At 45.6% G+C, this 24883-nt stretch overlaps 7 protein-coding genes across 7 annotated transcripts; 4 read left to right on the forward strand and 3 right to left on the reverse strand.

The window, feature by feature from the left end:
- Positions 1–1046: 1046 nt before the first annotated feature.
- On the reverse strand, positions 1047–2080 carry PV09_09287 (uncharacterized protein). The gene is made up of 2 exons (XM_016363320.1): positions 1758–2080; positions 1047–1703 (listed from the first exon to the last, which is right to left on the reverse strand). Exons 1-2 carry the CDS (start codon positions 1785–1787, stop codon positions 1356–1358), a joined length of 378 nt encoding a protein of 125 aa, XP_016208822.1. The 5' UTR covers positions 1788–2080; the 3' UTR covers positions 1047–1355.
- A 6-nt stretch (positions 2081–2086) lies between these two features.
- PV09_09288 (uncharacterized protein) lies at positions 2087–3629 on the forward strand. Its single transcript, XM_016363321.1, has 2 exons — positions 2087–2491; positions 2545–3629. The coding sequence occupies exons 1-2, from the start codon at positions 2304–2306 to the stop codon at positions 3191–3193; spliced, it is 837 nt and encodes a 278-aa protein (XP_016208823.1). The 5' UTR covers positions 2087–2303; the 3' UTR covers positions 3194–3629.
- A 3442-nt stretch (positions 3630–7071) lies between these two features.
- On the reverse strand, positions 7072–9994 carry PV09_09289 (NADH-ubiquinone oxidoreductase 78 kDa subunit, mitochondrial). Its single transcript, XM_016363322.1, has 6 exons — positions 9821–9994; positions 9748–9771; positions 9313–9695; positions 7673–9261; positions 7270–7613; positions 7072–7191 (listed from the first exon to the last, which is right to left on the reverse strand). The coding sequence occupies exons 1-5, from the start codon at positions 9936–9938 to the stop codon at positions 7475–7477; spliced, it is 2253 nt and encodes a 750-aa protein (XP_016208824.1). The 5' UTR covers positions 9939–9994; the 3' UTR covers positions 7072–7191; positions 7270–7474.
- Positions 9995–12231: 2237 nt separating this feature from the next.
- PV09_09290 (uncharacterized protein) lies at positions 12232–14371 on the forward strand (the record flags this gene model as incomplete). The annotated part of the gene is made up of 3 exons (XM_016363323.1): positions 12232–12518; positions 12567–12730; positions 12780–14371. The coding sequence occupies 3 exons, from the start codon at positions 12232–12234 to the stop codon at positions 14369–14371; spliced, it is 2043 nt and encodes a 680-aa protein (XP_016208825.1).
- A 4898-nt stretch (positions 14372–19269) lies between these two features.
- Positions 19270–19722, forward strand: PV09_09291 (uncharacterized protein; the record flags this gene model as incomplete). Its single annotated transcript, XM_016363324.1, has 1 exon — positions 19270–19722. The coding sequence occupies one exon, from the start codon at positions 19270–19272 to the stop codon at positions 19720–19722; it is 453 nt and encodes a 150-aa protein (XP_016208826.1).
- Positions 19723–20735: 1013 nt separating this feature from the next.
- On the reverse strand, positions 20736–21660 carry PV09_09292 (uncharacterized protein). The gene is made up of 2 exons (XM_016363325.1): positions 21353–21660; positions 20736–21304 (listed from the first exon to the last, which is right to left on the reverse strand). The coding sequence occupies exons 1-2, from the start codon at positions 21538–21540 to the stop codon at positions 20980–20982; spliced, it is 513 nt and encodes a 170-aa protein (XP_016208827.1). The 5' UTR covers positions 21541–21660; the 3' UTR covers positions 20736–20979.
- A 190-nt stretch (positions 21661–21850) lies between these two features.
- PV09_09293 (uncharacterized protein) lies at positions 21851–24358 on the forward strand. The gene is made up of 6 exons (XM_016363326.1): positions 21851–22073; positions 22169–22205; positions 22262–22358; positions 22416–23205; positions 23258–23420; positions 23547–24358. Exons 1-6 carry the CDS (start codon positions 21968–21970, stop codon positions 23650–23652), a joined length of 1299 nt encoding a protein of 432 aa, XP_016208828.1. The 5' UTR covers positions 21851–21967; the 3' UTR covers positions 23653–24358.
- The last annotated feature ends 525 nt before the right edge of the window (positions 24359–24883 follow it).

A 24883-nucleotide genomic window follows, 5' to 3' on the forward strand; every position in this document is an offset into this window, starting at 1 on the left:
GATTCTCAGCGATCATTCTGATCATGAATGATCAGACTGATCACTAACTGCATTCCTGATTCGTTCAATCCTTCTGAGCGAATCACAACCTTTCGCTTATGCAGACTGATCACCTCGATCATGAATGATCAACATGATCGCTCTCCCTTCACGTGATCACCATGTTACCTCGTAACAATACCCTCTTTAAGACTGCAAAACAGCTTACATCAAGAGGCTGTAGCAAGTGTGATGAATGTGGAGGCATACATAATATAATGAATAGAGTGTTTTTTACAGAAATAATCAAATTCAGGTGTTATATGAGATTCATGCCTAATAAGGATAAGTAGACAGTATGCACCAATAGTGCATGGTTGTGTATATGGATAAAATATATCAGTAAGCCATCGAAGACCAAGCTCATTTATTGTCCACCTCTTTAGGCTAAGGCTGATTACCCAGTCTTGTGGTAATTCGCAGTATTCATACTAATTCTGGATATGAACCTTGCCTTTCAGAATCACAATGGGTGGTAGATGATAGCTATTAGCTCCGATTGCCTCTATCACTGTAGCCCATTCACGATCGCCTTGTTGGATAAGAGTAGGTCTTGTGCGTTGATCAGATGTTCTTATTACTCGTGATGTACTTGCAATGCCCATTGCAAAGCCTGTCTCATCAAAGTTATAGATATCATCATTGAGATTCATCATTATACCACAACAACATGTCCAAATCAGTTCAGAATGAGGGAAAAAATTTTTATTAGCAATTCAAGCAATTAATTCTCAATCAAATCTATCAATTCGAGCTGCTGCGCGACTTTATAACGTGCCTGAGAGCACCTTACGTGATCGCATTCACGGTCGCGTCGGACGCGTCGATTACCGACCAGTTGGCCACAAACTTACAATAACAGAAGAGGAGACTCTAAGAGCATGGTTATGTAGCATGTCCGATTGAGGCTATTCATTATCACCAGCAAATCTGCGATCAGCGGCCAATCTATTGCTACAGAAGCAATGCGGACCAAATACACATCTTGGTAAAAACTGGCCTACGACATTCATTAACCGCCAACCAGAGCTTAAATCACGATATAATCGTGAATACGATTACCAGCATGCTTTATGTGAAGATCCTAAGCTTATCTAACAATGGTTTATACTTGTCCGCGATATCATCACATAATATGGTATTGTCAGTGATATGCTGCGCGACTTGGTGGCGAATTACGTTATGTGAGTATTATACTGCTCGGTTTGTCGTCCATGTATCCAAATTTTTCATTTGCAATGTCGGCAAGCGATCCGTCGCACCTTCTGGATATATGATCCTTACACAAAATGACTTGGAGAAAGGCTCGAAGAATGTCATTTCCACCTCATCCAATCCAACCATCCCCTACCTTCTCTTTGTAAAGCTTTTGTCGCATTCTCGCCTATCTGTTCTAGGGGACGTCCCATATTAAGTGTGTGGCCCGCTGGGATCCTGACGCCGGCATTTCTATCATTCATAGCCTCTTCTTTCAACCGCAGCTCTCGCCTCCGTAGCCTCCTCCTTTTCATCCTCTCTAGTTCTTCGAGGATGTCCTCTCGCTCGGTTGGAACCTTGTTCAGCTGCTCCTTTGTCGGCCAGAAATCCTCGACGGAGAATTTGTCATCGAGATTGGTGCCGAAGTAATACATCCAGCCTATGGGGAACATGATGTACATGCCAAACTGTGCGAGCGTCAGCGCAACCATCAAATATAGAGCAAGAGGAGAGCAGCTGGCCTTGAATATTTCAAGATTCGGCCCGCCCATTTTGCCGGCTCTTGCAACGAAGCTTTGGGTCGAGCGCGATGTAATGGACGGTATTCAAATGTGGTGCCAATGATGTGGTCCACGTCTGTTTGACACGTGGACGGCAATCCGGGTTGAAGATTCCGGCCTAAGGCGTCTTCGCAGCTGATGTAAGTCTTTTTCAACCTTCTGAAGAGAGCCACGCATGTTTCTGGGACCCTAGTCCGCGATGATTCAGTAGAGTTGCGCTAAACGCTCTTGGGATGCTTTTCTAGTGTGGGGAAATGGCGTTTGATGCGTTCGCTAGACCGAGGTGATAATGGTAAACTACGAATTCTTGGTCCTCCGACACCGATCAACCGTGGTCTGCATGCAAGCCTGTCCTCCAACAGTCTTATATCTCCCTGCGTCTTATTTTGGATTGCAGCTCACTTCTCATTGATTGCCTTATAGCTGTGTCGCCCTCTTGCCATTGATATTTGCATCACTTCCGTCGTTTAAGTAACTTACGTCCTCGATAGCCGAAACTTGCCTAGTATGTCCGCCGACGAAGTGACGCTTCGTACGAAAGGCAACGTTGCCATAATCACGATCAATAAGCCCCGCAAGCTCAATGCCATGACCTCAGCGGACTACTTTAAGATCGCCTGTCTTCTACATGAAGTTGCTTCTATGGACGATATCACCATCACCATTCTTATCGGCAAGGGCCGGTTTTTCTCGGCGTATGTAATCAGCAAATCCTCTGTCGCATCTGAATCTAATTGAATATCAACAGAGGCGCCGATGTCTCTGTGCCTCGCAAAGTTCCCGCCGAGAACAGCAAAGAAGATGCGCGAGCTGGCATACTTTACACTGGTGTTGCCAATAACCTTCACATCACTCAGGCATTTTACTCGCATCCCAAGATCCTGGTTGCTGCTCTAAACGGCCCCTGTGTCGGCCTCTCAGCCGCCATCGCTGCTCACGCCGATTTCGTGTATGCCGCCCCGCATACCTTTCTTCTAACTCCGTTTTCATCGTTGGGCCTCGTAAGCGAGGGATTGGCGGCGCAGACTTTCGTGCAGCGAATGGGTCTCAGCAAGGCGAATGAGGCGCTGATCCAGAGCAAGAGGATCACGTGTGAGGAGCTGGTGCACACGGGTTTCGTCAACAAGGTGCTCGACGGAGCTGGCGACCCCAAAGCGCCTGGCTACTCGGAAAAATTTCTTGCAGAGGTGCTCAAGGAGGTAGACGATCGCATGGGTGACCATCTGAGCCATTCGAGCATGCTCGAAATCAAGAAGCAGATTAAAGCGCCTTTCATGCAGACATACAATGCCCAAGGTTCCAAGGAGGTTTTTGGACTGTTGGACCGCTTCCTTTCGGGTGTTCCGCAGAAAGAGTTCGCAAAGGTTGCAAGCGGGCAGAAGAAACATAAATTGTGAGGAGAGGCATATCAGTCCACGGGAGGCACCACACACATAAACTACAGCCAGCAACCACATTGTCTTAAAGCCAAACCATGAGCACGAGGGACCTTGAATGTCACGAAGTTCGATATACGCATGTGCAATTCTTTATTTGCCAAGAGTGACATGTTCTTGACTTGGCTTTGCTCGAATCGACGTGATGCGTAAGGCGGATAGTTTAACAAACGAGAACAAAGTCTGGCACCCTGACTCACGCCTATTCGTGAACTGAAAAGCATTGCGAGTGTATAATTGTACAAATGGGATTTACTAAGGCCAATATGATGTGACTCGTACAGTGAGCGCTGGATGACGGCACTTGACACAATCGATCGTTAAGCAATGCATTCCGCATGGCATTAGAGAGCGATGTCTATGAATGCGGAGCAAAAGCTGGATCTACTTCAAAGTGGCTCTGTTTGTATGGTTCGCCACAGAAAGTGAAGACTCAAATCTTTATATAACCAATACCATTGGTACAGAAAGTTGCGGATTTATAGAACCCAGATTGTGCTTCACTAGAATGCCGGTTATTGACGTGCTCCGTGGACCCCGTATATGATCACTTTTCGTAGCGTGGGGATGGCTGGCATGAGAAAAAAAAATCAGATGATCCTGTTCACAGACTGAGCTTTTTAAAGCGGCGTTCGGCATGCGGGTTGCAATACGTGTATGGAAACACAATTTTGCAAATCTTCAAATGCAGATGATCTGTGCATTAATTACCATGCCGAAAAAGAACATAGCCTCACGATAGGTTCAAACATGATTATAGCATTTGCGCTTACCATGAAAGCCATCTTACTGCGATGGGGATTTCTCACCATAAGGATGCTCTGTTGTTTGCAAATTGATATATGGGCTGTTATTTCCATTACGTCGATGCTAGGAGTCAACTACCAGATCCTTCAAGCAGGATAACGCAAGCTACTTTGGAAGGGACGAGCTCTTGCAACTTTATGGTGAAAGGTACATCTGCTGATTGTTAAGTTGCAGGATGCAAGATACATGAAGTGAAAACTGCATAGGAGCGGTAAACTAGGGTACGCTAGACCTAGGGAGCTCATCTATACCAGTCATGATGGTTGAACCTTCCAACACGAGCTTCCTAGAGCGAGGACGGGGTCAGGTGTTATTGAGTCTTAGATGGAAAGAGAGTCACTTAAAGCTGACATTGAGTTTACCACTTAGAGGAGTTTGCTTCAAGAATAAGGGTGATCGAACCAGCAAACTCAATGAATCCCTACATAGACTTCTGGTTTCGAGCGAAATCCTCATACTTGATACAAGTCCCTTCCTACTCTCGTATATTCTTTCCTGTCTAGAGTAATATAGCCCATCGGTGAGCGCTTAGGAATTCCCTGTTGGTGTATTGCATTTTGTCAGATTATTGGTGCATAACAACAGTCGAGAAGGTTTGTCGGGATAGTCATGGTCATGGTGCGTACTTCAAAATGTGCGGAAAACCATAAGGTGCTAGGGTTATGAAAGATGATTGACTAGGTGAAAAGGGAGGACTCAGCGATCAGAATAGATCTGATCTCTCTTCTCTTTTATACATTCAATTTATCTAGACTTCTCGAAGTACATTTGAGTCCATTCCAACTTACTTGAAAGGAGAACTATCGCCTCAATATGAAGTATTTATATTTGACCTCTAAACACAAGGAAAACTGAATGGGATTAGAATCATGGTTCAAAAATCGAGCGGGAATGCTATAGAGTTTTGACCCCAGATTCGTAGCGACCCCAGATTCGTAGCGACCCCAGATTTGTAGCTGAAAAACACATGTCGCGCATCCAACACGCGATATTTTCAAACAAGGCTATTAAGTCATCAAAAAATTATTTAAATACTGAAATTCAACTTCAAAAGGCTTTAACTGCTTGGAGAGAAAATAAAATTTCAACTATTAAAGCTACTGCAATTCATTTTCAAGTTTCATATTCACAGCTACAACGCAGGCTACGCGGAGCCAAATCGCACTCAAAAGCCACACAATGCAGCAGATACTTACAGACACGGAAGAATCTACTCTTGTACGATGGATAAAGCGATATACTATTACCGGCACCCCAATCACGAACTCGTTGAAAGACATGGCGCAAAGCCTACGAGCCGCACGCGTTACGCACGCGTCACGATCCATCACCTACACTCCTCAATTGGATCCAATCAACCCCAAATGGATATATCGCTTTCAAAATAGGCATCCTGAAGTAGGCTCAATATATGCTCGTCAATTAGAGCATGCGCGACAAAATGGAGTTAGATATGAGAATGTGAATTGCTGGTTTAACGCAGTCGCATCGAAGATAGAAGAGCATCACTATGAACCTTCAAATATGTGGAATATGGATGAATCTGGATTTGGTATTGGTGAAGAGATGGCAATAAAAGTGCTAGTTTATCTTGATAAGAATATCAAGTATAAAGTAGTTATAGGAAAGCAAGAGTGGGTAACGGATATTGAATGTATCAGTGCCGTCGGCGAAGCGCTGCCACCACTCCTAATATTCAAAGGTACTGATGTTAATGCACGATGGATTAACGAGCAAATACCTCTAAACTGGCATATTGCTAGCAGCAAAAACGGCTGGACTTCAAATAATTTGAGTCTTGAGTGGCTAAAGCGGGTATTTAATCCATTAACCCGCGCGAAGGCTGCGGGACGCCAGCGTTTGCTCACTACTGATGGGCATGGAAGTCATATCCAAGACGATTTTATTGCATATTGTATGGAGAACCAGATTGATCTTCTTATGATGCCACCCCATTGCTCACATATACTACAGCCACTTGATGTGGGTGTGTTTCAGCATTCAAACGGTATCATTCTAGCGAGACGCATGCGTGTTAGGAATACTTTCCCTATACCGACTAGCTTCACTATCGTAAGCCACTTCGGAAGGGATGAGCTTCCTAGAGCAAAGGGAACAAGAGAGAACTAGGGCTTTTTGAGAGAGGAGAGATAATAAAATAGTTCAGCTTTATGACTTAGGGTAGTATAAGCTTTCAAGTAAGAGAGAGTATTCAGACTAACTACTAGGTAAACTAGACAGTTAAACTACAGAGAGCCGTTAATGAGGTAGGGACAGGATGTTTTTATGGACATAGGAAATTCGTGTTCATCCTGCTCATCCATGAGCGCTACTACACTTTCAATTGGTTCTTTCTTCCCGAACCAATAAATCTGGTTCTTGGTGTTTCACGTATTATGGTCATAACAATGCGATATCCTAGCTCAGCTCACAACACATCCCACGGGCAGAATGGATCGAATTACTGTCACGAGCACGTAGAAGGCAATGACTGAAAAGAATATACTTAGTGGATGGCGAGGTACCAGCTTATGGCCTGCGGCTCCCATGCGCGTACTCAGATCTATTCCAAAAGAGTCTTCTTCGCCTGCTCCTCAGCCAGTCACACCATATGAAACCACTAATATTGACCTTTCATTATTAAATAGCTCTCCTCTAGAGGCAATTAAGCTAATAAGGTTAAATAAAAGGTTTACAGAGTCATTACGCGAGTGTCCCGCCATTGTTTCGCCGGTGAGGCGCTATGCTGAGCGGATGACTCGAATGCGCGAAACTCAAAATGCAACCATCGCGATTATAGCAAAGCAGATAGCTAATCAAAATGAGCTTCTTCATAAGCGAAAGAAAGCTAAGAAAGGAAAAAGAATTCAATTAGAAGGTGTTTCGATCTACATAACGGCAAAAGTGCTGCGCATAGCCCGCGAGGCGGAGGCGAAGCCAACAACAAAACGGCCACGAGGGGCCCCACGAAAGGCTATAATAGTAGAAGAAGAAAGTGAAGATGAAGCTAAGGAATCAGGGGAATCATCGGATAGTTTAGATAATGAATTAGTAAAGCGTAGGCGATACGCAACCCGATCGCGTGGTGGGTGCTGATTTTTCAGCTACGAATCTGGGGTCAAAACTCTATTGCAAATTTGAAACTTCGAAAACTAAAAATACATCAGCACCTTCAACAAAACATGCAAGCAAGGAATGGGATCAACCGTGAAGACGCATCTTCAACTTACAACATGGTAGCTTCTTGAACTTGGTAACATGAAAAATTCGGCAGATGACTTGCGAACTTCAAAAGTGTGTATGCTGCACATTCTAAGGATAACCTATATACAACTGTAATCTCAAACATAACCACAGTACAGAAATGCACAGCACTTGCGGCCACTGTTACAATTGCTTTTCGCACATCAGAAGGAAAGGAATGTTGGATATATTCTATCCACCAGCTTGCAACGCCGCGGGACTGTCAGGTGGGCCGTAATTGACTTGAGGGTTTGGCTCGCCTGGTGCCATGAAATTCGTGTCTGCAATCTTCTGCGCTTTTGCTGCAGAGCATCTCGCCATCGTTGGTGAGCTAAAGCAAATGATATTAGTTTTTTCATACACAATGTATAGATAGTTTGATAAGCATACCTTCTCGAAACCACGTCCGTGAAGTAGAAGTCTTCAATGACATTTTTGAAGGACTCACCCGAAACCTTTGCCCCTTTGTTTTGATCCACGAGCTGAACCTTGCTTAATGTAGCCAGACCAGAACCCTCTACGACATCATATCGTCTCAACGCAGGCGAAATCTCCTCCATGCGATCCCTAAGGGCTTCAATATCGTCGTACGGAAGTGGGGCACCCAGATATTCGCTAGCGGCACGTATAATCTTCCAATCTTCTCTTGCTGCACCTACAAGTGCTACGGCATTCCGAGTGGTCTGCACGCGAGCCTCGGTGTTGAGATATGTGCCGCTCTTTTCAACATAAGATGCACCTGGAAGGACAATGTCTGCCATTGCAGCACCTCTGTCGCCATGATGGCCCTGGTAAATAACGAAAGCATGCTTTGGGATATCAGATTCGCTGATTTCGTCGGCAGCCAACAGCCAAACAATCTTGGGCTGAACCTGTGCAATTTGAGGAGATGGGACTGTAAAGCCAACTTCGTAAGCACCAGTCCGAGACGCAGCTCGTTGCAAAATATTGTAACCATTCCACTCTGGGGTTTGGAAGTTGGTCTTGTGCTTTTCCACAAACGAACCGACTTGTTCAAAGACAGCTCGACCATCGGCGTGTTCAACAATGCCACTACCCACAATGATCATCGGTTTTTTAGCAGCAGCTAGTTTCTTGCCAAAAGGCCCAGCGAGCGCCTTCTTCAGGTCATGGACATTAGCACCAAGATGCTCCACGTCAAATGTGCTCTCAAAAGCCTCGCCAATCAAGCCAATCTCAAGGTCAGATCTCAGCCAATGCTTTCGAATTCTCGCGTTGAGAACGGCAGCTTCATGGCGGGGATTGGTGCCCACAAGCAGGATGCAATCCGCCTCTTCTACACCGTAGATCCTCGAGTTAAAGACGAAGTTCGTGCGCAAATCAACACCGTGTGCAAGTGGCTGGTCACCTAACGGTTGGTCCAAAGCAAGGTTATCATGACCTAGCTTGTTCGCAAGGTCCTTTATGGCAACAAGTGATTCGGTTTCAACGAGCTGCCCGGCAACTACCTTGAATTCGTTCGTCCTGGGTTTGATTCTCTTATATGCCTCGCCTATCTCAACCAAAGCCTGCTCCCACGATGCCGGCTCAAAATCGTCACCACGTCGGATGAGGGGTATTGTCAAGCGCTGAGTATTCAGGCCATCACATGCAAACCGGGACTTGTCATTGATCCATTCTTCGTTGACATCATCGTTAAGGCGTGGGAGAACTCTCATGACTATGAGACCTCTTGAGTCAACACGGATGTTCGAGCCTAGGCCGTCTAAGACGTCAATCGTCTCTGTGTGAGCAAGCTCCCAAGGCCTTGCTTTGAATGCATACGGTTTCGATGTGAGTGCTCCAACTGGGCAAAGGTCGATGATATTCGCTGACATTTCCGAGTCAAGGTTCTTCTCGAGGTAGGTGCCGATCTGAAGATCGTTGCCACGTCCAGTCGAACCTAACTCTGGAGCACCCGCGACGTCATTGGCAAATCGGATACAGCGTGTGCAATGAATACATCTGTTCATCGAAGTCTGTTGTAGTCAGCGCACGCAATTTCCAAGTATCGCTTTCATTTGCCAAACCTTAATCAGGGGTCCTATATTCTTGTCCTCAACGGCGCGCTTGCCTCCAATTTCATGAAATCTGCCTCTATCTGCACCATAGCGCATTGACTGGTCTTGCAAATCGCACTCGCCACCTTGATCGCAGATGGGGCAATCTAGTGGATGATTTGCCAACAGAAACTCCATGACGCCTTCTCTTGCTTTATGCACCAAGGGTGAATTTGTCTTGACCACCATACCTGGTTGAACAGGCCATGCACACGATGCCACTGGTTTCGGGGCCCTCTCCACCTCTACCAGGCACATGCGGCAGTTGCCAGCAATCATGAGCTTTTCATGGTAGCAGTATCTCGGCACAGTTGATCCGGCTTTCTCGCACGCCTGGATGAGAGCGGATCCAGCTGTACATCATTAGCTGCCTCGACTTTCAGATATTTGAAAGCATATGCTGACCTTCAATCGACACCTTCTTCCCGTCTGTTATGGGGTCAGCTACAGTCATGTCCCTGTGTCGGAATCTGCATACCTATCGTGAGCTCGACTTCTGCGGACCGTCCATCACTGGAGCTGAATGAACGCGACGCATTCAGTAGAAGAGGCCTTTGCAGCCTTGAACTTGACCTCAGCAGCTGTCGACTCAGCATTGTTATGTGCGTTGCACGCAATTGACGGTTTCTGCTGTCAATTGATTCAAAGTGAGGTTGGAGGACTGTTGCTCCAAGCTTCTCTGCCAAGACTCGACAAATACACGACGCTGATTGGCCAGATGAATTAGCCTCCCTTGCTGAAAACCTTTGCGTGGTGTGGCTTGACCTTCGTCCTTTTTCTCACTCATCTCATTTCTGGACAAATATTGTGGGAAGCTTTGGGTATCTGCTTTCACCATTGCTTCTTCTATCCTTTGTTCTAGAGCACACTATCGTGAGCACCGTAGCTGGAGCCTCAGAGGCTTCCGAGGATGAGAAGGTTCCTTACCGACGGTTGCTACATAATCTCATATCTCTCATACATTTCACCCTCAAACGTTGGGGTTTTCAACTGCGTTATGGAATGCTCATCGAATCTTTACACTTTGCGCATGCTTTTTAACTTGGTTGTCCAATGTTGGTGCACGAACGTAGTTACTAGCAAGGTCTGTGGGCCTGTACACTATATATTAACTGTCGAATTGGTTTCCAAAAAGTTGACACTTTGCTGTTTGTCAACTTCCCAGACCCGCATTAAGGAATTACGATCCGCTGTCGTCTATAAGTGTTCTGAGCCAGAGGCAGGAATGAATAGCAAGTGGGCCGAGATAGCACCATGTTGCCTTGGTCAATGTTTTTATTGTGCCTTAGGAATGTGTAGAGGCAAATTGGGCTCAACTACTGCAATTGAAGCTCATCCTCGGTTTCAGATGTCATGCAATCTCTATTTCTCCAGTATCAATTTGCCATAAACTTGTGAAGACACGTTCATCACTCTTTTAGCGGCTGGCTTCTCGTCTGAACTCAATGTCTCTACAACCCATGTTTGGCCTTGCTACACGATTTTATTCTGTACTCCGTCTGATTCCTTCATCCTGAGGGTCCGCAAAAGTGCTAGCGCATAGTGATGAATGATAGGTCTCGTCAGTTCTTCCCACCTAGTATCGGAGTCTAATTGCAAGTCTAGTAGTCTTTTCTCTACACCGAATTGATGACGAAGTCTCATTCAAGACCGTGGGAACAGTCACTTTTTTCTCAGCGGACAAGCGAACGGGAGCCATTTCATCCACTGATATGAAGTCAAAGATTTAAAATCTATGGCGCTCAAAATTGTGCGCTTCATTAAAGTAAATATGATGAAATTTTCTCCTAGGACGGCAAAAATTTCTTCGTCTACCGTCCTTTCTAAGAGAGTGGACAAACGCACGGAGTACCTAGACCACGTAAGATGCTGAGGAAACTAGGGATGTGCAGCAGGCCTTTGCTTGCTGAAGGGTATTCATGCTTCGAAGGACGGCTTCCGCTGTTAGGAAATTTGTAGTAGCTTAAACACTAACCCAATGATGTTGCTTGGAAAGAAAACAGCGCAACGCAGCCCAGAAGAATTCTGGTTTAGTTGGGCGAGGCCGTGCCGCCTCTTGTCGCAAATGTGTTTCAGGATCCAGCTACCGACTTCAAGCCACGACAATGAACCAGCTGTATCGTAGACGGCAAAAGAAGAAATTCGTCACGAAGACAACAGCTATAGATAACCATTAATGAGAGAAATTTCATAGTGCCGTCCTCGTATGAGAAGAAACCATGGTTCGACAGCAGTTCTCAATGCAAGAGCCCAAAACTTCGTTCCTTTTAATTTCCTAGTTTTTACCAGCGTAAAGAGCCCGACTCGAGTGGTTTTGCTGTTTGTCCAAAGATGCGAAAGCAATGATCAAGACGATGGTGGTTAGGGGAGGGGGAAACCTGTTTAACCCGATTTGAGGTGTTGCATTCTCACACGAAAACCTGAAACTCAACGAGAAGCAAGGTTTGAGTAAGGATATCGAGACCGAGACCTGTAGATCAAAGGCAAAACTAGGATGCCTAGACTTAATTTCGTACTCGATTCGGGGTGCACTCTGCATGTGTTGCTCATGGCGAAACTCCTTGGCTACACGGATAGGAGATTAACTTCGTTTCGAGACCTCAACCCTCCTCGTGTACCATATTCTGGACTGCATGCCTTGTCTGCAACTTTTTTACTCTTTCTCATAGCTACTAGTTCCTCCTTACCACCGAGAATCTAAGGGACAGTCGAATATCTAAAATAAAGCGATTTCGAGTAAAAACGGAGCACTAGCAATTCGACCAAACGAAAGCGACAGGAGAAAATAGAATGAACAGCATATAGATGTGGAAAGACTCTGGAGATAGAACTGCCGGAGAGCAGCCGATACAGCGAATTATCTAGCCACCACCTCAGAAGAACCGTACAATGGACTTATGGGAAGCGCGCTCAACACCACTGTGGCAAAGGAAGATTCAAGATGGTATGGAGATGATGAGAATGGGAGTCGAACTGCCGTCCATGGAAATGAGCAATGAGGCTATGAATCGGACACTCAGCATCATTCATGGCCTAGCACTGGGACAGGTTCAACAAACCCGATATATGCACATTGCTTTTGGCAGCCTGAGCTGTTTTTTGGCTCTTATGGTCATTGGACGAGTCTGGTATGACAGCTGGAGAGCGCAACAACTAAGTGTGCAACTGCATCCCAGGTTCGTAACATGCACGAATCGAAGATTTTTTTTAATGACATGTTGCAGACGATGGGCATTTCTTTGGAATCTTCATCCTGCCGAGAGTTTCCCCCTGATCATCGGTTTTGCTATTTTTTCTCAATCTTTGTCATTCACTTTGATACAAGCATTTGCATTGCAGACAGTATTTATCAATTCGTGTAAAACTTCATCAATGATCGTATTTACACGTAGGTTCGACTCTACCATATCATTATGGAACTACGCTAAAGTCCACAGAAATCTTCATGATTGGATGGTTTCACATGGTTTTCGGATTGGACATAACTATCCGGTCTCTCAAACCTCCAGCACTGATTTCTATTCGGAGAGTCTGGCCCACTGTCATTTTTGTCGGCTTATCATTGGTTCTTACAATTGCCACATTTCTCTCCACTCTTATTCGGCCTGCTAGAGATCGTTGCTTTGGAGACATCATCTTCCGTGCGATTCGAAACTCGCTTCTAGGAATTGTGCTCTGTGGCATCATGATTCCGTCGTTTTTGGCCATGGCCTTAGTTATTGGGATACGTCTACATAAAACGGTCTTGATGGATCATAATGAGCGCATTGCCGGCACTCGCATGGTGTATTACTTGGTTGAGGCAGCCGTCTTCTACATCATGATCCTCCCGTTCTGGATACAAGCTATGACCGGTACGTTCGACTCAAGTCTTACGACCTCCCGTATAGCAGAGTTTGTGCTCTTCAGCGCTGGAGCCGTCATCTGCTTCACTCACTTCTTTCTGCGCGCCAACGCGGCACGTACAGCCATCAAGCCCAATAGAACTCCGTGGGTTAGAAAGAGAAAGTTCAGATTCTTTGGTCCCAACGACCTTGAACTCATCAACATCAGCCCGCCAATTATGCAAAAAATGGAGTACGAGCCTGACGATAAGGGCAAGATGCCAACGTGGGGTGTAACTCAACATCAGAAGATCATTACCACGACGTCTCTCACAGATTCATCTCCCGGATCGAGCTTCAAGTATCCTTCAAGGCCTGGACCAGCTGTGCTCAGGAGACATTGGCCATTATTAGACGATATGGAAAGGCCACCTACACCTGCAAAACCAAAAAACAAACCCAAGTTGTCAGCGTCGCAGCCGACGCATAAGAAGAAACCAAGCTATTCGTTGTTTCCAGGCGACGATGAATTTCGTTTGCCAGCGACGGTTTATTCTCCGGAAAAAGCTACTGAATCAGAGTTGAGTGCTGCAGTTGGCAGCAACACGAGCGCCGCTTTAACACTTGCAGTCGTTAATCTCCAGCCACCTGCGCCTTTCATGGGTGAAAGCGCACGAGACAGCACTGCAAGCACCGCAACCTTGCAGATTGGCATGAGAATTTCGGCAACACCAATAGCAGCCACAGCAAGACAACAGTCCACGCCTTCTAAGCCAAGTATGAAGTCTATGATCGACAATATTGTTCAAGAGCCTTTCGCTCCACAGCCCCTAAAATCGAACCCCATTCTAGCATCCCCATTATCTCAAGAGCCATCACCTTTTATCAATCGGCGAGATTATCCTCATTCTGCGCAACGGGACAGTTTTGTATCACCTGACTGGCCAAGTCAACCGGACAACTATGCCTGGCTCGATCTTCGAGACAACTGTTTTAAGAACCCAACTCGGAGTGAGCGACTTCTTAGTGTCTACATCTCGCAGAAAGAATCACGGCTCAGGCAAGCTGAGTCCAATAGGCAAGAGCTCGCAAACCTAGAACGAAGCGGCAGCGGTGCTTCTCGCGTGAGAATTCGTCGCGCATATCCGAATCCTACTGCTTTGGACTCTTCACCTTCCACGAGCGTACGAAACGGTTTCTTTTAAAAGGGTCCTTAAATTTCCATCTCAATGCCCGTTCTCCATAGGCCACCCTTGCTCTCAACTAGGCTTGGAATCTTCTTAGCAATGATATATCCGGGAAGAAGGCGTTTGAGCCATGACAAGCGCGCACATGACCCGCCTAGTACGCGTACATGGCTCTTTCGATGTTCGTGTCTTAATTTTCTCGAGTTTGGCTCTGGCGCTATCTACTGTGGAAAAGACATATCTTGCTTGTATATCGCAACCCTCAAAGTACTGTACATAAATACACTCATATACCCAAATCTCAGACTCTCATTTTGTGAAATATATGTTCTATAGATCTCATTAGAATGAAATATAAGACAATGATTAAAGCAAAGAATATTTGAGGATACACGAGGTTGCTGTCTTTTGCACAAGAAGCAAGATTAGGCATATTCGAGAAGTGGCAGTCGCAATCAAACATGTCGCGCCAGAATTCGGTTTGTGTTTGGGGTCAAACCTGTATTGTTTTAAATTGAAGGAGGAATACAGCTTGTGGTCAAACATTTTCCCGCCGTGTGCGATGATTGGCGGGTTAACATAAAGGATATTCTGGATCCCAGAAAATAAAATTTCACCTCTGGCGACTTCAGCGCAAAGCAATCTTCTTCGAGAATACTTATTCGGTGCTAGAATGCGGTGAGCTAAGCAACGGACAATATGGGTTTGTTGGAATTGGCCGAATCCATAATAGAAGTCATTACTGCCGCTAGGCCTTTGGTTTTCAGAAAGGCCTGGTTCCTATTTTCGCGACTCTACTATGGGGTTCCCAAGACCTTCAGTGGACAGAGTATATTGTTGATAATCAAGTCTTTTGGCAAATGGCGTTGTGTTCACAGCAGAACATAGAGCGCTTTGAAGCAGTATGAAGCTTAGTGATTGCCCCGCAGAAAGTTGTTCAATGGGGGGACATCAGTATGAAGTTGTTGTTGGCTTGTATAGGGTATCGTAGCCAAAGTGAATATAGCTTCGTCCAATTTGCATCTTCAGTCTTCAGAACTCCCCGTACTCATGCTCTTGAAATAATGCGCAAGTTCATTGCTATTTCGTGTTGATGTACCGTAAATTTTCGTCTAATTACCATGCCGCTTTCGCTTCTTTAAGTACATCAGAGTTGAAAAACGGTACGGCACCACCATAGCGGATGCCATACCGAGAAATTTAGTGAATATCGTACCTTAGCGGGGGAATAATGGAGTACCGCATAGGGTACTCTCTGCGGTAGCATATATTTTGTTTTCGATATAGTGTTCTATGGTGATGAAGCCACCTTTTGAGCTTGAGGATGGCCTAATAAGACAGACTAAGCTGTTTCACAAGCGAGAGCGACACCTACCTGATTAAACATCTTTCAACATAAATAATATTGTACAATAATAAATTATTGATTATTTAATTATTTAAGCTGAAATTTGATATTTAGAACATGTACGAGCAGTATGCTTAAGAGATCCACATAAGCTGCATTTTGGTGGAGCACGTGGTTTTGGCTTTAGATCGATCGTACGAGCACTATCTTGTTGAACTTCATTTTGAATCTGTTCCTCTAATTTACGCTTGTACACCCTGTTCTGCCCCTCATCAATAGATAAGGTACCTTCAGTTTGAAACCTTGTAGGACGTACTGTTCGCTTACTTTTTTGATGTGCATTTTCGACTCGCAGTGCAGCGTTCTCAACCTGCAGTATAGCTTGTTCATGTATGACAGCTTCAAAGCCTTTTAACAGCCGTTGAAAAGCAGAATCAGATGGTGAATGAGAGGCATTCGTACGATGACGACGCTGCTCTTGAATATACTGTCCTTGACGCTTAATTTCCTATATCGTACGAGACGTTTATGACTCCCATACTGACACTTCTGTAGGAATAGGGCTGGGTGTTCGTACGACAGGATTGATGTTTGAAAGGACGTGATCTGGATTAAAAAGGGACAAGGCCAGTTGCGGCAAATCCACTGCGGGTATTCTATTCAGTTATCGCTTGTATGTGATATGGATAGTAGAGGTGTAGGAACTCCTCTTTATCAATATGGTTAATGCCAAGCCTCATTTTGCCTCCTACTTGCTTTCCGTACGACGCCTTCAACGGGCCAAAACAACCAAATCCAATGGCTGAAGGATCATCCAGGACGAGCAATCGGTATTGGCCTTTCGTACGATGTTGAGCGTGATTATGGAAGTGCTAGATCCATCCATATTCGATCTCATCATCTGTCCGCCCGCTCTCACTTACAGAGACAGCCCAATCATGTGGCAAATTGCTGTCTGTATACCAGGTGCTTTGATGAAGCTTTGCCGCAAGGATAATATGTGCTGGAATTGACCATCCTTATGAATTGATCCCATGTACGACAGTAACCCATTCCTGATTACCTGGCTGCTTTGTCTTTGAACGACCCTTTCTCTCAGCTCTTGCAACCACTCTTGAGGTTGTAAGGGCTCCAATTTGAAAGCCAATCTTATTAAAATTATAGATATCCTCTTCAAGTATACCGTACTTCGCGATCAAGTTTTGAACGAGGCTAAACCAGCCCTGGATCAGGACTGGATCCTCGCATTGCACGCGTTGATGATCGCACTTTCGATTGTACATTGTACAAAGTGATTCATGGCGATCAACAAAGTAGGTAGCCCAGTTCTTGCCGACTGCCTTTTGAGACGACGCGCCGTGGTTCGGAAGGATGATATCGCGGTTTCTCGTTAGACAGATATTGCTGGTGGGAATCCTTTGGCATCAAGGTCAAAAATACGTCGAAGAAGAACCTCCTCTTCCATACAAGTCAATTTCCGTGAATTTGGCTAACACTCACGTTGAGAAAGTGTACCATGATACCGATTTGTAAGTATATGATGTGAGAGATCGTGCGAACGAACTGCAGCTCGTATACTTTAAATTGACATTGTAAAAATGCGTCAAGAGCCAAATAATACAACATTCATTTTGAGTGCTGTACGAAATTTATGTTATTATGAAAAAAATGTTTAGGCTCATGAGTTTTGTCCCCCCGGTTTTGAGATTTGTCCCCCCCTTGAGATTTGTCCTCCGCACTAGCTGTAATCAAAACTTATCGCTGCAATTGGCTTGGCACAGTGCTAATCCTGATTAGATTCGTGGCGCAACGCAACGTGATCTAAGGGGAGCATTATATCAACAGAGGCATTGCGATTGACTGTACACGCTATCTATGGAGGCTATTACTCCTCCTCCAGATACTTTATATAGCTCTTATGATGAGGCGTATGATGCTCTCAAGGCCCACGGCATGCAGCACGGCTACGGCTTCGTACTCAAGCGGAGTAAGCCTCACAATACTGATGCCAAAACGCGATATTACTACACCTGTGATCGCTTCAGGACCTATTAATCAACTGCAAAGACTCTACGCACAAGTTCGCGCGCGGTAGGATGCCCCTTCAGGCTTGTCATCTTTAAAGAAAAGCAGAGCGATCAGTGGAGGCTAGAGGTCCAAGGCAAACATCACAATCACGGCCCATTGCTTGATCCAACGGCACATAATGTCTATCATAGACGTACACCAGCGCAGGAAGAAGTGGTCGAATCCATGACACGCGCTGGAGTTCGACCAATGCAGATACTAGTTGCCATTCAACAACAGGATCTGGATACATTGGTCTCTGCCACTGATATCCGTACTGAGAGGAGTGCAATCCGAAAGAACCATCTAAACGGAAGAAGTCCGATAGAAACATTGCTGGACAACCTATCGACGCCGGATTGGATCTTTTCTATAAGGAGGGATTCCGAGAATCATGTACAAAGCCTCTTCTTTGTTCATCGGAAGCAGATCGAGTTACTATTGGCGAGTCCTGACGTCCTATTGATAGATTGCACCTATCAAACTAACAAGTACAGACTTCCGCTACTACATATCATCGGATGTACCAACCTACAGACCTTCTTCTCTGCCGGCTTCTGCTTCCTCCGTAATGAAGCATATGACGACTACTACTGGGCGCTCTCAAACTTCCTCTCTAAGACAGGAGTATCAGAACCACGCGTGTTCATAAGTGATCAGGAAGAGGCATTAAAGCAAGCAGCTTAAAGCTTACTACCAAGAGTTCCACAGCTCCTCTGTGTGTGACATATCAACAAGAATATTCAGATGAAAGCTCAATAGACCTGGAGAGAAGCCGATGGTACGACACCGGATGAGAAGAAAGTAATTGCCGAACAACGCGCTAGTTTCATGGGGCGCTGGTCTAAGGTATGCTCTGCCGCGTCAGTGGCATCCGCAAAGCTAACTAGAGCAGATTATCTTTGCAAAGAGGCCATTCGAGTTCGAAATGATGTGGCAGGCTATGCTCAGGGACTATAAGCACCAACAGGAACTCTGCAAATACCTGAATGCTAATCAATACCAGACACGCACCCAGTGGGCGACTGCTTGGACATCTCACCATAGACACTATAATACAATCACGACTTCTCCTGTCGAAGGCATGCATAAGGTTTTGAAGGACTACCTGGTCACTTCTACAGGCGACCTGCTATCTGTTGTTGGCAGGATTCAGCAGATGATCGATAATTAATACAGCAAGTATAGGAAAGAGATCGCTTCCTCTACACACAGTATTAAGTTCGAGTATAAGTATAAGGTAATACTATTCCTACCGCCCGATATTCATTGTATAATCACGCTACCTGCAATCGAGCTCATCAGACAGCAAGATCTCCTGCGCCAGAAAGACCAGAAACAACGTAGCGGCGGTCATCCTTGCTCAGGACTCTTTGAGAGGATACACGGCCTTCCGTGCCGTCATATATTGCAGATTGTAATAACTATTGGGTCATTGCCTGTGCAATATCCTTATGATAATCATTGGCGCTATCAACGTGCACAAGGACAGTCTATCCACATGCCTACAAGACCGCACCAGTCTATCTTGGAGCCGCTTCCAGCTATTACTAGGGGTGCGCTGAGGAGGAACGAGTCATCAACTCATCGAGACTTATCGGCATTTGAACGACGTGTACCACGCTCTATTCCTCTATATCAACCGCCTTATCAGTTAGAGGGCCAGACACTTGCTGACGTCCTACGTCACGCCAGTACATCTGCTACTGTATTATTGCCTTCATTCACGCCAATTTCAACTGCAACTGCAAATGCTGTGTCGACGTCTGTATCTATACCAGTCCCTACAAGGGAATCACCAACTCCACTTTCCTCACCTATTATGTCTGTTCACTCTTCACCTGTTTCTGTTACAGTGTCTATCACTGTAGCTCCATCTCCTCCTGCACTATCTGCCTGGGAGCCTCCGTCATTAGAGGAGTTCTTGGCTGACATCGAAAGTCGGCGGCATTAACCAGTTCTAGATGGCTTGCATAACATGCATGCGTTTGCTAATCATTTGGCCGAGACAGGGCAAGAAGGAGATCCGGCTGAATTAGTTGAAGCACGGCATATGGCCTTGGCTACGAGTGGAGTTTATGCTGACTGTACTCCGACAATGGCTTGGAACTTTCATTTTGGAGACAAGGAAGCCTTCTATGCTGAAAGATCCGCGCAAGTACAGGCTCGAAACTCTCTTTGGGGGCTTCAGGACACGGTACAGCCGCGTTCTAAGCGTGCTGCAGCAGTTATGGCGTCAGATACATGGTCATCACTTAGTCCACGCAAAAGGCAGCGACGTCCGTAGCGATAATAATAGATAATTCATAATAATTTGCTTGAATACATTTGCTCATCCTTGGTGGTGACCATGCTCTCTGTGCTAAGCCATTTGTTGCGATAAGTTTTGATTACAACTAGTGCGGGGGACAAATCTCAAGGGGGGGACAAAACTCATGAGCCAAATGTTTAATATAAGGAAGGATACGCGACGTGTTGCTCTAGCTTGGGTGTCGCTCTCGCATGTGAAACAAGTTAGCTCAATTACCTAATTTCGTATAGTTGGGTGACGTGATATGTACACACCCCCTTACATATATATTACTAATTTGTACTACAGACGCCAAAACAATGGCTGCCATATTTACTACCACGAAACGGAATTAACGATACGAAACAATATGATTTATAAATGCAGCACGGATACTGATTCCATAACGGTAATTGGCGTTCGGTTCATGGCACGGGAGCACTAGCATAGATATCCTCACGTATCGTATCGTGGAACACCCTAATTGCCAGGTCCATTCAATTACAGCATTTGAATTGACACGCCAGTAGGGAGAAATTCCGTGCAGCTAGGATATTTGTGAATGGCAGAATGCACAGTGCAGCCTCGATAGTAGGTCGAACAACAAGACTTTTGTCGATCAAGCATTCGCAAGAGTCAAAAGAAAATGTGTTGAGTCAAGTCCTAACGGAGCCTCTTCAGAATCAAAAGATTTATGTATATTGCTATTGCGACAAAAGGATGACAATTATGCCCAGAATTTGTTTTGGATACAGCTCAGGGTAATATCTCCGGGTCTGATACGATATGGTTTGGGTTAAGCATAGGATCGTTGATCGTCTATCAAGCTCTTAAGCTATGTATGACAGTTAATCAAATTGCACTGAAGGTGATAATTCATCCTTTTGCATTCCAGAGCCCTATTCCTGCTCTGCTCTGCCATCATAGCTGTTCAGCTGGGGTATTGGGCGCTGCAGACTCCAGAACGCGTCTATCTTTTTCCCATGGCTTTCTTCTGGCAGGCTTAGTAGATACCGTTCCTTGACCGATAAGAACTGTTTTTGGAACCTCTTTAATCCCTGGTATGGGTTTTCCGTTCTGGATCAATTCAACTATTTCTTGATAAGAGAGTTTGGGCCCGGATTCAGGCTCATGTCCTGGGTTGGTCGTATCCGAAGCTGAGGCTTCAATTGCGGAACTGCTTATCGCCGCATGTAGAGCCTTCCATGACGAATAGGCGTTATAGTCGACAGCTATACCAGTTTTTCTGAATTCGTTAGACTTTGGTCTTGTTTTAAGCAGACTACGAGTCTACCTTGTGAAGAAAAAGCAGCGAGCTCGTAAAGTCAGCTCAAGTGCTTGCTCTGGAGATGCAGCCGAGTGGAGAATGGCCAAAAGTCCGCTCTTGAATTCTTCGTCAGCATCCCAGTCGTAGGTATCCATTCGCAGGAATAGTGTTAGTTGGTCCTGAACCTGCGTTTCTTGCGTCGCAGCGGAAGCCATGATTAAATGGTTTGCAGGAATTCAAGTCAGCCTCCTGGTTCAAACCAATGGAGCATTACTGATGAAAGCGCAAATCACCCTAAAAGGAGCGGCTCACATCGGTGTTGTCACAGAGTGTCGGTTTGGACGTTCTGCTTCAGAAGACGTATGAGCCTTGCAGGGATACGAGTAGTTCCGCCAAGAAGGATCTTGAGCGTTCCGCTGTGGCAGGGCATCTTGCGCCACGCTAGAACTATCACGATCAGGGCTAGAACTATGCCTCTTTCGTTGTCGGCAGTGCCGGGCCTTCGCTCCCACTTATCGTCGCATGGAACGCTCAACTTGGCCGCAACGTCTTCACAACTTGGACATCCCCACCGTCTTGCCCACATCCATTTTGTTCTCTGCTTTCCCCAACTCGTGCTGTACAATAGCAGGGGCAGTCGCAATGTCGCAGACGGAAACGCAGCAGATCCAGCATACCGATTCAATTGACAGCCAGGACCCTAACCAAAAGGGCAGCAAGAGGAAGGACAAGACGAAAAGACCAGCAAGTATGTGAAGCATCCGTACTGTCTTGCTGGATCCACTGTTGCCGAGTGCGGTGCGTGGAAGCTCCTTTTGATCAGCTCTGACTACGATAATGCAGATTCCGCCTTTCGTCAGCAGCGCTTAAAGGCATGGCAGTAAGTGGTAGCTGCAGTTTCAGCACTACCTCCTAGCTTACAAGTGAGTCTTTCAGACCAATACTTACACCTAAGACGGTACTTCCGCTCTTCTTCGCTGTCGGGATTATATTTGCTCCCATAGGCGGGCTACTCCTGTGGGCAAGCTCAGAGGTTTGCAACTTCTGCAACAGCAGGTGTGAGTAAAGCGTGGGCTCACGTTAGGTCCAGGTGCAAGAGATCGCAATCGATTATTCCAACTGTATAGAGATAGCGCCAAGGATAGCCAACGAAAACGTCACCGACGGTCTCGAAGACATACCAAGTGAGAGGATTTCGAAGACGTTTAAGAACGGCAATTCGGCCGCTCAACCTGCTCAGTGGGCCCATTATACATTTGACGCAAAATATCCTGACAACAATGTCTACAGAGGCGTTACCATACAGAACACAAACGTGTGCCGTATCCAGTTCGACATTGAGAGTGACCTCTCTCCTCCGGTATTCCTCTACTATCGCATGACCAATTTCTACCAGAATCATCGTCGATATGTCAAGTCTTACGATCCGGGACAGCTTGCTGGCGCTGCCAAGAGTGCAAGCTCTATTAGTGGCACCGACTGCGCGCCTCTCGATGTTCAAGACGGCAAACCAATTTACCCATGCGGGTTGATTGCTAACTCCATTTTCAATGACACGTTCACAACACCAATACTCTTGAACCCTCAGGACGGTGGTAACCAGAAAAGATACAACATGACGAATCAAGGCATTGCCTGGAGCTCGGACGAGGCTTTGTACAAGAAGACGCAGTACACCAGCGATGAGGCAATTCCTCCTCCCAATTGGAGGAAGATCTGGCCAACGTACAATTCCAGCATCCAACCGCCTGACATCAGTCAGTGGGAAGAGCTTTTCGTTTGGATGCGCACAGCAGGCCTGCCAACATTTAGCAAGTTGGCGCTTCGCCAGGATAATGAAACTATGACGGCGGGACGTTATCAAATAGATATTTGGGATGGTGAGGACATAGTTTAAGTTGTCCTGCATACCTGAGCTGATTTAAACACTAGAATTCAACACTACGCTCTACGGTGGCACCAAGTCTGTTCTTATCTCAACCAGGACTGTGATGGGCGGCAAGAACCCGTTTCTTGGAATCGCTTATCTCGTTGTTGGTGGGCTTTGCATTGTCCTTGGTGCTCTCTTCACAGTAACTTACATAGTGAAGCCAAGGTACGTTCGCATTCGAATCAATTAAAATCCGAAAGACATTATTTCGTTCAATGTATCTAGAAATTGAATTGCAGCGTGTACAGTGATACTTTCATGAAATGCTGAATGCTAATTTGAAGTATTCAGGAAACTTGGCGACCACACTTATCTTACCTGGAACAACGAACAGCCAACAACTGCTACTGCCACCGGCCGCAGCAGCCGACCCGGTGAAAACACAAATTCGTCATGACGTGTTGTCGAACGCCATTGTATTTAGGTTATAGTTGTAGCCACTAGTCTCCCAATATCGGCTAGGGTTAGGGTTAGAGATATTGCGCTTATTCACTTGAGTTCATAGGTCAGCTATTTTGGCGTTGCGGGAATGCAAGAAGAGTATCAAGGCAGTCGTGGGGATCCTCAGGCTAGCCCATAGAGCAAGTTGCGGTTGCTCCTTAGGCGTGATTCGAATATCAGTCGCGATGCGCTTTGAAGGTAGTGTATGTGCTGTTCATGTAATGAAGTTGTGATGTTATTCACATTCTTGGCAGCGTTACTATGCAAAGAAGATTTGATGTTCTTTGTTCACAGCTGCTTGATTTCAACACAGCTCAATGTCATCAATTTGATACATTTCTAAAGTAGGATTTGTCGAATGAGCGGTCATACTTACGTCAATGATTGGAAATGCGGAGTTGGTTCTCGTACTAGCGGATTGTGTGTACGCGATGACTCAGGACCTTCTCGATATTTCAGCTCAGCGGTATCACATCATGTTGTGAACGCATGCTGTCAAAATTTTTTCTGTAGCTGCAGATGATATTTTTGTCTATGATGAGAAATCGTGAATCATCACCCAACCATTACCCTTTTAAGACGCTGGAATATTGTGGAAGACCGTTGGATGCCCATTTGTTCGGTTTCTAGTGACAAATACCTGTCAAATTAATGAATATCACGTATGCTAAAAGAATGTTGCTAGTCACGTTGTATTGAATTAATGTGCGACAATGACCAAGTAGAAATGGAGTTCGAGGTGGAAGATGAAAAGCATTCATATGGCCCTCTAAAGTAGTGGGCTTCTTACAGTAAAGGGAAGGGAAAGTAGTCATCCAAATAAGCCTAGTTGCTATGCAAGCTACTACTTGTACCATACATTGGATTCTGTTGCAAGAGGACCCAAGAATCTTGATAGGCTCTGTACCCACATATAGGGCCACTTCTACAACAGTTAGCGTAGCTTTTTGCAACAGGTATTTCTAAAGGGCAGTCAAATAATATATTCAGTCCAACGTCTTATCCTTCTCCGATCTCTAATGAAAATTTGTAGGATAGAGATAATGGTCGGCTTGGCTAGTTGTGTCTGGGATAAAGCCAAGAGTTTCCCGAACATGAAAGGTGTGCAGGAACTCAAAGCTGCTGGTGTCTCAGATTCTGGCAGTTCGGATAGAACAACACACTAGACGCTCAATATCTCCAATAAC

The sequence above is a fragment of the Verruconis gallopava genome (genome assembly GCF_000836295.1).
Source record: "Verruconis gallopava strain CBS 43764 unplaced genomic scaffold supercont1.61, whole genome shotgun sequence".
Classification (NCBI taxonomy): Eukaryota; Fungi; Ascomycota; class Dothideomycetes; order Venturiales; family Sympoventuriaceae; genus Verruconis; species Verruconis gallopava.